General features: G+C 47.9%; 1 protein-coding gene across 2 annotated transcripts in view; it reads right to left on the bottom strand.

Annotated features, from left to right (window-relative positions):
- EVC2 (EvC ciliary complex subunit 2) overlaps positions 1–10,208 on the bottom strand; it is a 175,676-nt gene that overhangs the window by 125,840 nt on the left and 39,628 nt on the right. For both annotated transcript variants that reach the window (XM_019553168.1, XM_019553167.1), the window contains exon 6: positions 7,994–8,056. In XM_019553168.1, coding sequence (XP_019408713.1) covers positions 7,994–8,056 — 63 coding nt within the window. The remainder of the gene's footprint in view (positions 1–7,993; positions 8,057–10,208) is intronic.

The following is a 10,208-nucleotide window of genomic DNA, read 5'->3' as shown; positions in this document are numbered from 1 at the left end:
TGGATAGGCACCTGGCTGAGGTCTTATGACCCCTGCCACCCCCAGTGCTCCTTCCTGCCCATGGCAGGGGTCGGACTAGATGATCTGTCGAGGTCCCTCCCAACTCATTGATTCTACGATTCTATGACATAGCGGCTAAAAATATCTGTGCGCTGCTGGCACGGTGCAGTACAAGCTGTTACTGCCACAATTTAGTACTTCCAAAAGGAAGTACTAAATGATGCCGCAGTAACAACGATGCCATAAGGGCATATGTAGATAGGCCCACTGTGATCTAAAAACAAGCTATCCAAAGTCAAATGAAAATGTCTTCCCAAGCCAAGCAACTGATTACACTAATGTAGTTAAGTCACACCACATTATAACCACAGAAGGCAGGGGAGCGATGTGGCTCCCATCACATCAAGCTACCTCTGACTCATGAGACTAGATGACTAGGTACCCATTTACACCTGGGGTGCCTGGGGCAGCCTTCAAGGAGAGCCCAGAGCAGAAACTGAATTTATCAATCTGGAGTTGCGGCCTGTTACATCATCACACCCTAGCAAATAGGAGCTCCTCTTTTACTTCTGTTACACCAGTCATCATTTAGTATATAGTGTTCACACCTCATTTAGTTGCCCCATCTTTGTGATCTCTGTATTCTCTAATAAGTTCCCTCTCTCCATTTACAAAATCCTTTTTGTGTCCTCAGGCATGTTGTAGCCCACTTCTGAACTATTTCTATTTCTGTTCTACTAACAAATATTGTTCAAACAAAGTTCAGACAGTCTAATTTTGCTATTTCCTAACCTTTGAATGTTTGCTTTACAACATAATGTTTCTTTAATGTGACTTTAATGTGTGTGTTATGTTCTAGGTTTAAAAATGGAAAAAAAACAGAAATACTATCCAGTGGCAACATATTGCCACCTATCTGGTTTGTCAGCAGAGATGTAACTTTCAGATCCTTCACACAAATTTCTGCCATTCGAGTGGATGAAGTAACTGGCAGCAGTGACAGTTTGCCATCCTCCACAAGGACTGCCACTAAAATAAGAAGTGCATACTTTGCCAGAGGGTTTCACAAATACTGTCTGATAACTGAAGAATAGCTCAGGAACGTTCCAATCTAGACCTTGAAGTGGAATGCATCTAATAGTCACAAATCCTATTTCTCCCAAGCTTGACTCCTGTCCCATTCCTTCCAAACTTCCTTCATCTCTTCCACATCCCTGCTGCTAATCCCAGTATCCCCACCAGGTCACTCCTAATTCTCTTGGATTCCATTTCTTAGTGAGCCTTGGCTTCCTTCATCCCTCCAACTCCAAATCCCAGGCCCCACCTATCATAGAACTCTAGACTTATCCTTCTTTCACATCTCCTCAGTTTCTGTCCCAATCTAGTCTCTCCTTCCTGTTCCCATCCTGCTCCAGGTCTTAATACTTCTGCATTTATCTCACACGGCTTCTTCCCAATTCCCTGAGACCAGCAGTGGGGCTGCAATAAAAGCACAGAGTTTCCCTGCTGTCCATTCCCTCGGCCAGCCTTATGAAGGCCTTTTTTATTCAGGAAAAAGGAAGGAAGAAACATACGTCCTCTGGCCTCATACTCATTCTCACAAACTTCTAAACTAATCTAGCTTCAATGGTATACAGATATAGATATATATATAGAGAGAGAGAGAGCGCCTGATGGAAAGAGCCATTATGGACAATTCTAGATGGAACACTTAATCTTAAAAATTTCCAAAGTTTCTAAATCTTTATTTAAACTTCTGACAGGACACTGGATGTGCCTTAAACTTTAAAGGGAGCCAGCCAGAGTGTGGGAGCCCTAGCAGGTGAGGCTGATCCCCATTAAGGAGTCAACAGACTGAGAGGCTGGCAGCTAGGGGAATCAGGAGGCCTCACATGACTACCAAGGGGGCAGCTGGCTGGTCTGAGCCTGGGCTGAGTCAACGCATAAGCCTAAGCTGAGTCCAAAAAGATGGCTACAACAACAGAGGAGCTGGAAGATCAGCACTCATGCAGAAGAAAAGCACAGCTCTGGAAGGTCATCTCTACCATCCGGGGACAGGGTAAGAACTACTGGGGAGGTGGAGGCTCCTAGGTACCCAGACTGGGGTCTCCAGCCTAGCTGTGAGACAGAGAAATTGGTCTGGGGGAGAGAAGACCAGTGACATTGGGAGAGCTAGGCCAAGAGTATCGCTAGGTCATCAGGCTACAGAAGGTGACTGTGCACAGGAGGTGGAGCCAGGGCACAGGAGGTAGAGCACCCAGCCAGACTGTACCTCACAAGTACAGGGGATAAGACCATGGTAGGGTTTCAAGCCCAGTAGAGAATGAGGGACTTGAAGGGGCTCAAAGAGGAGGGCCCAGGATGAAAGGGGGTAGATGGCCATGTGTGCTGGTGTCAGAGACCTCAACTGGCCTACTGGGGGCCAGTGCTCAGTAAAAGGACGAAGGGACTAAGTCCCACTGTGACGGGTGGCCATTGTCGCAGAGAGCCTCAAGTCTTAACTGGCCAGGGAGTGGGGCCAGGCCTGCATAGGCAAAGGTCCCTGGATTGAGTCCACCAGCAAGAGATAACAGGCCAGGGTCATCAGAGCCTGTGTGAAAGTGGCCTGGAAAGTCACCTGAAGAGTGGGCCTAAGGAATGAGGGTCCAGAATGAGGAGTCGGGCCAGGAAAATGAGGAGATGGAGTTAGGGCCTGAGAGCTTGAGGATACCTGCTCAAGGGTATGTCTCTGGAGAGGTATGTCTCCAGGAAGGCCTAGGAGAAAATACAGTGAGATTAGGGTGGCCTGATGGTTGGTTCTCAGTAAGACCAAAAAATGCACCCTGCTAGAGATGGTTGCTGTGGTAGAACTGTCTATGGCGGGGCAGCCCCCAGGAAATGCCACACTTGTGCCTTTCCAGTGAAAGGCAAGGATAGGGCACTGGAATGCCTCAGTGCCCACGGCCTTGTGGGTAACCCTGTGGAGGGGAAAGGCTTAGGAAGCACACCCTGATGGAAAAATGAGGGTCCAGATGCCCCAGGATGAAGTAAAGAGGCCTGAGCAGACCAGAGCCAAGTCATTCAGTGGATATGGGCCTGAGTAGGCAAAGTCAGGCCAGTGTGAAATGGAGCAGGCTGAGAAGGCAGAGCCAGGCCATTGCAAAGCCTCAGTAAAAAGAACCAGGCCAGTGTGAAGTGAATTAGGTCTAAATATAACTGGGAATGGAGCAGAGGGGCCTGAGTGGAGCTAGGAGTCCTGAGTTGAGATCCTGGGCCCAAAATGAGTGAGGGACCAGAGTTAAAGAGTATGGCTGAGTTGAAGAAGAACTGAGTGATGAGGAGGCCCGGTAGGGGTAGAACCAAATAAGACAGTAGAGTATACTGGATGTGACAATCCTGATGTGACAAGAGAGTAACTGAATATAACAGTTAAGTGTGGCCCAGTTGGGGGCATGAGCTGGAGGGCAGCCCAGCTCAAGAAGTGTACAGATTGTGACACGAACGAGACATGACAATTACAATGCCATCTGTAAGGCATGGGACACAGTGTAGGGAAGGCAGCAACCATGTGTGGTGATTCATAAGGCCAGGGCCATGAGGGTAGTTTGCACCACTAAAATTAGGGTAGCCTCCCACAGTTTAAATATTCACTGCTACAAAAAGGCACGGCAGGAAAGTGCGGGACCGATTGTCCTGAAACAGGATGGTGGCAAAAAAATTTTTGTGGGTGCCTTGGCGCCACCCTGTTACACCAATGTTCCACACAAAATCATCTGTGCTGCTCACCTGTCTCATGCTGTATTTTCCTTTTTCCATAAAGTCTCAATCAGGGTTGCCAACTGTAAATTTACAAAAAGTAAAAAGGCAGGCTAAAAATGCCTGTCTCTAAAGTCTATAAATAAACTCAAGCATTCTGTAAAAACAATCAAGCTCCAGTTACTTTGTGAAGATCCTTCTCAGAAAGAAGTTGGATGGCTGGAAATTCATTGAAGCACACAAACAGCAGAGCAGTGGCACTTAGCATCTGAGCGGGAGTGTAGCACTCTGCAGGAAACCTTCTTTCCATGCTTTGTAGGCCCCTCACCCTCTAGCCACACAGTGCTGCTTCTTCCTGTCCTGTAATACTGCTGGGTCACAGGTAGGCGCCTTCAGGGGTCCATGCTAGCATGGGGCAGCAGAACTGGCAGGGTAAAGCTGGAGGGTTGGCCAGGGGGATGCACACGGTGCAGGGTGAGATCAGGGGCCTTAGGGTGTGGGGCAAGTAGAGGACTCTTGTGACGGGGGGCAACAGGGTATAAAACCATGGCTATAGTCATTGGTTACCAATCCAAGAAAATTAGTCTTTCACTGACAGTTAAAAAAGTGTCATTAAAACGTTTGCAGATTGTCAGTAAAAAGAAAGTCTTATGTTGGCAACTTGGGTCTCAGCCAAAATGGTTCACCATTTTTCAGATTAAGAATAAGGTTGGAGAAACTATGTTGTTTGAACTTGTTAACAAAATTTTGGAGATGTTTCTATTTTTCAAAACACTCCGAAAGTTTTTAAACCCCATTGCCTATTAGGATTTAAGCATTTTGGGAACTTTTTAAAATGTGAAGAAATGTGAAAACTACTAACTTATTCTTGCTTAGAAGTTCAAGCCAAAACTTACAGATGGCAAAAGAAACAATTTCAATATTTTTAAATGATCCAGAGATACCATTATTCTTTTTTCTACAGTTTTGTGAAATCTGAGGCAGAGAAGCACTTGCTAGTAATTCTCCTCCCCTTATAAGTCATATCAGGTAAAATGCATAGGCTTACTCAAGAACCCATTGATTCTCAGCGTTTTCCTTCCTTGAAGATCCTATAACTCTACCTTCGCATAAGAATCAGCTCCTATTTACTTAAATGCTGCACAAATTATGCAGTTTCCTATGCAGTACCTGTCTCTGATATTTCCTCTCAGTTTTCACTTGTTCTGCAATTGCCTTGTCAATGTGACCTTTAAACTACAAATAACACAACCATAGCAACGTAGCTTTGGGGTGAAATAAACTATTTTCCTCTTTGTGAGTGAGCACCAGTAATCACAGTGCTCACTCACAGTGTCACCACTTTAATCACTACTACTTAATAGAGATTCCCTGCAATGAACCAGCCTGAATGGTTAATGGTATTGCTAGCGAGGTGAGGGGAGGGTGCTGAGCTTAGTAAAGAGTTTACTTTAGCAAGGTCAGATGAAGTGGAGAGTTGTCTAATGAAAATGTAATGGAAGAAAAGCACTACTTCCTGAAATCAATGTTACTCTGCAGGCTTGTATTCCACAAGTCAAGGACAGAAGCATATAGTGGAAGGGAGAATGCCTAGGTCCCCACTATGGATATTTGAGTCATTAAAAAGAGCAGTGTGTTCCTCAGTATATGTAAAATGACTTCGCCCTTCTGGAATGTGCTCCAGAAACAAAAAAACATAATCAAACTGCATAAGGCCAACAGCAGCTGTGCACTAGGACGGTGCAAAACAGCACCATTTCATTTTGACTGCCGTTTCGATGGGACAGTGTTTCATTTCAGGTTTTGTTTTGTTTCAAAAGCACTGTTCCATTACATATCATTGAAACTGTTCCACTGTTTTGACATTTCGCCCATAGGCTATAATGGGGAATCATGAAAATGCCTAAACCTTTGTCATTTCTTGCCTGATTCGGATTAAACTTGTAAGGATGATAGCCCCTTCTTTGGGCACGATGCCTGCCAAGTTTCAAGGAGATAGGTTCTGAGGTTTCTGGGGAACTGCACTTTCAAACTGTTCAAAGCAAAACTTGTGACACTTGGCAGCAGTGGCAGCCTCCTATCATCCAGTCTGCAGATCCGGGTCCTGCACCCCTCGGAGGGCTGCAGGGCTGTCCTGGACTCCTCCTTGGGGTGCAGGACCCTAGATCTGTACGGCAGATGATAGGAAGCTGCTGCTGCCACTTGGGACCAGTGCCAACTGCACCTGGTCATGCATCCACAGATGCATCTCAAGCAGGTCCAAGGAGGTGATCCTCCCCCTCTATGCGGCACTGGTCAGGCCGGAGCTGGAGTATTGCGTCCAGTTCTGGGCACCACACTTCAAGAGGGATGTCGACAGCATGGAGAGGGTCCAGAGGAGGGCCACTCGTATGATCAGGGGACAACAGGGCAGGCCCTATGTGGACAGGCTACGGGACCTGAACCTGTTCAGCCTCCAAAAGAGAAGGCTGAGGGGGGATCTAGTGGCCTGTTATAAACTAGTCAGGGGGGATCAGCAGGCATTGGGGGAGTCCCTGTTCCCCCGAGCACTGCCAGGAGTGACCAGGAATAACGGTCACAAGCTGGCAGAGGGTAGGTTTAGGTTAGATATCAGGAGGCGCTACTTCACAGTCAGGGCGGCTAGGGTCTGGAACCAACTTCCAAGAGAAGTGGTGCAGGCTCCTACCCTGGGGGTATTTAAGAGGAGGTTAGATGAACATCTTGCTGGGGTCATTTGACTCCAGTATTCTTTCCTGCCATGGCAGGGGGTCGGACTAGATGATCTGCTCTGGTCCCTTCCAACCCTAGAAACTATAAGATTGGTGCTGCCGCTGGCCCAAGGCAGCAGCAGCAGCCTCCTGTCATCCAACACACAGATCCGGGGGCCTGTTCCCCCTCGGAGGAGTCTGGCCCAGTCCCAATGCCCTTCTGGGTGCATGGGCCCCGATCTGTGCACCAGATGACAGGAGGCTGGTACTGCAGCCTGGAACCGGCACTGGGCACAGCCCACACCCAGAGCCAGGAAGATTGCTGCTGCTGTTAGCCTGAGGCAGCAGCAGCCTCCTGTCATCTGGCACACAGATCTGGGGGCCTGCACCCCCCGGGAGGAGTATGGCACAGCCCCGCAGCCCTCCCGAGGGTACAGGCCCTCAGTTTTGTGCACGGGATAACAGGACACTGCTGCTGCCAGTGGCAGCACCAATCTTCCCAGCGCTCAGCACAGGCTGTGCCCAGTGCTGGTCCCAGCTGGCAGCAGCCTCTGACACAGATCAGGGGCCCGCACCCCCAGGAGGGCTGCAGGGCTGTACCAGCCTCCTCCAGGGGGTCCGGACCCCTGATCTGCATGCTGGATGACAGGAGACTGCTGCTGCCACCTTGCCAGGAAGCTTGGTGCTACCATCCGGCGCAGAGATCAGGGGCCTGCACCCTGGGAGGAGTTGGGCACAGCTCTGCAGCCCTCCAGGGGGTGCAGGCAGACCTCTGATCTGCGCGCCAGATGACAGGAAGCTGCTGCTGCTGGTTGGGACTGGTGCTGGGTGCAACCCATGCTGAGTGCTGAGAAGACTGCAACTGCCACTGGCTCCAGCTGGCAGCAACAGCATACTGTCATCCCACGCACAGATCTGGGAGCCTGAGGGCCTGTACCAGACTCCTTCTGGGGGGGCACGGCCCCCAGATCTGTGCACCGGATTCCAGGAGGCTGCTACTACCAGCTGGGACTGGTGCTGAAGCCAAGTAAGTCCAGCTTCAAAACTCAAAACGTTTTGAGTGCCCTTGTTTCGTTTTGAAGCTGTTTCGAAAGCTTTTGTTTCATTTTGATTTCGCTAGTTCAAGCTCGAAACACATTGAAATAGCTTCAAAATGAAACACCCGGTGAAATTTCACACAGCCCTAATGTACATATTTCTTGTCACCATTCTCTGGGGTTGGACAATATTTCCTTTGAAAAATTAGGTAGAAAAATATAATGAGGCCCAGAATTTCTCAGCTATCACTTCTACATTAGGAATTCTGGTGCTTTTGTATAAAGAGCCAACCTATCTCTTGTTTATCTGCTCTGAATGACAGAAGGACAAACTCATTTGCATTCACAGTAAAAGGTCACAATAAGATTGAATTGGCTGGCAAAACTTTGAACCTAGGAAGTACTGTAAAAGCAAAAGGCAATAACACAAAATGACTAAATAAAACATATAACTTGCCCCCCTAAATCACTTTACCTTATAAATATCATATAAACTCAGTCATCTATGATTACCTTGGTCTTCTCCTCTGCTGTTATGGTGAGTAATGCTGTCAATGAACTCAGCTGTGTTTTATTCTGGAAAAGATATAAAAAAGTATCCCACAAAGGCATTACAAAACAGGCACAAACACATTTCTAAACCTGGTACACCACCCAGGTTCTTTATGTTCCCCCACCATGTGTACTCCAAGAGAAGAATCGATAATTTCTATTAAATGTACTATTGAAACGGCCTTCCACAGAGCAGAATCTTTAATATATATACCAGTGACCAACTCATACAGAGCAATACGAGGAATTTCATATACACCGATGATCTATGCATCACATGGCAAGAGAAGTATTTAACCACTGTCAAGAACAGACTGACATGCACACTGAGATTATTACAATAAGAACCAGCTTCATGCCAACACAACCAAGATGCAGAGAAGCCAAGTGGAAATTAAACAACACCTGGGATGGAATCTCACTGATTAATCCTCTGAACCTGTGTACTCAGGGGTTACACTGGACCAAAAACTTATCTTCTAAGCACATGTAGAGAAGAAAGAGAAAGCCCACAACACAATACTTCAAAAGTGGTCATCTCAAAATGGGAAGCAAACCCAACTACATTATGAACCACTGCTATTGCCTTGTGTTACTCCATTACAGAGTATGCAATGGGAATGATCAGTCCATGCCAAGAAACTAAACCCAATTCTAAAAAACAGTTGTCATGAAATAACACAATGTCTAAAGCCAACACCAAAGGACAGCCTGTATTTACTGACTGGCACTGTACCACCTGATATGTAGGCATGCACTGATAAAGATTTTTTGAACTGATACTGATGGCCAATTATTGACCAGCCATATCTGCTGATACCAATCTGATTGCTGATAATGTCACTGATAAATGCTGCAGCGTCTGGCTGGTAAGTCTGTGGGAGGAAAGGGACACGGGGTGGGGGGCAGTGCAGATTGAGGCCCCTGTGGTGAGAGAGGGAATGGGGCTGCATGCACTCCTGGGGGAGGAATGGGGAGCATGTGCCCCCTGGATTTTTGCATGAGGCTGGGGCTGCTCCAGCCTTTCCAGTGACTGTGCTCAGGCCCAGTGGGGGAATAGCAAGCGGCGGCAGCAGTGGAAGGGGTGGCTACAGCAAATTTTGGGGTAGCTCTAGTCCACCCGTAACCTCACTCCCAGTGCCACCACTGCCTGCCCCACCCTGCCCAAGTGCAGCTGCCAGCAAGAAGCTGGAGCAGCCCTGGCCCCAGCCCACAATGGCAGCCCACCCTCACGCCGTGCACAGATCCAAGGGGCACATACCCAACCATGCCCGCCCTGGCGGTGTGCACAATGACAGAAGCCACCCTGCTCTCCCCGCTCAAGCCACTGGCTCTGTCACGTGCCCCACATTGCCCCAGCTGCAGCGACTGCTCCTGCTCCAGCCCCACTTTCTCCCTCATCACGGGGACCTTGATCTGCACCCCTCCATGGTTTTTCCCTCTCACAGGCTTACCAGCTGGACGTTGCTCTCCAAGCTCCTGGGCTGCACTTATGGCCACATGCACACTGTATTCATGCAGCATTTATCAGTAACATTATCAGCTACATCAGCCAAAAAAAGCCGACTGCTGATAAAGTCAATTTTCCTTTTATCGGTGCTTATATGATATGGACTAATGTACCAGTGTACCTCTGCTGATATCAGAAGAAAAACAGTGAGCCAAAATGAAAGATTATGGCAGATGGAATCCAGGCATCTATTATATCATCACACAAGGGTAACCAAAGGGCTTAGAGCACGAAATTGTTTACAACCAATGCTGCATCCTTGGACACAATGGCTGACAGGGTATGATTGAGATTAAAGGAGGAAAGATTATGCACAATTAGATGCCCTAGAACCCCAGGAGGACCTTCTCTGAGCGGCTGATACAGACTGGTCAAAACGGTGATGCTTGAACTGCCTGTGCATGCAAACTGGAAGATCAAAAACAAACATGATCAACTGGGGCTACTCTAATTACACGCATATATCCGAGTGCAGTGAAGTGCAGACCACAGAGCACCTGCTCATTTGCTGATTACTTGGTGAGACCTGTACAAAGGAGGACCTTGCTACAGCAATGGAATTATTTCATAAATTTCATAGACATTAGGGCTGGAAGGGACCTCGGGAGATCATCGAGTCCAGCCCCCCGCCCAAAGGGCAGGAAGTCAGCTGGGGTCATAGGATCC

This window comes from Crocodylus porosus, unplaced genomic scaffold (genome assembly GCF_001723895.1).
Source record: "Crocodylus porosus isolate Cpor-Errol unplaced genomic scaffold, CroPor_comp1, whole genome shotgun sequence".
In the NCBI taxonomy this organism is placed as follows: Eukaryota; Metazoa; Chordata; order Crocodylia; family Crocodylidae; genus Crocodylus; species Crocodylus porosus.
Note: the sequence above shows the minus strand (reverse complement) of the source record. Positions and strands in the feature narration are given on the sequence as shown.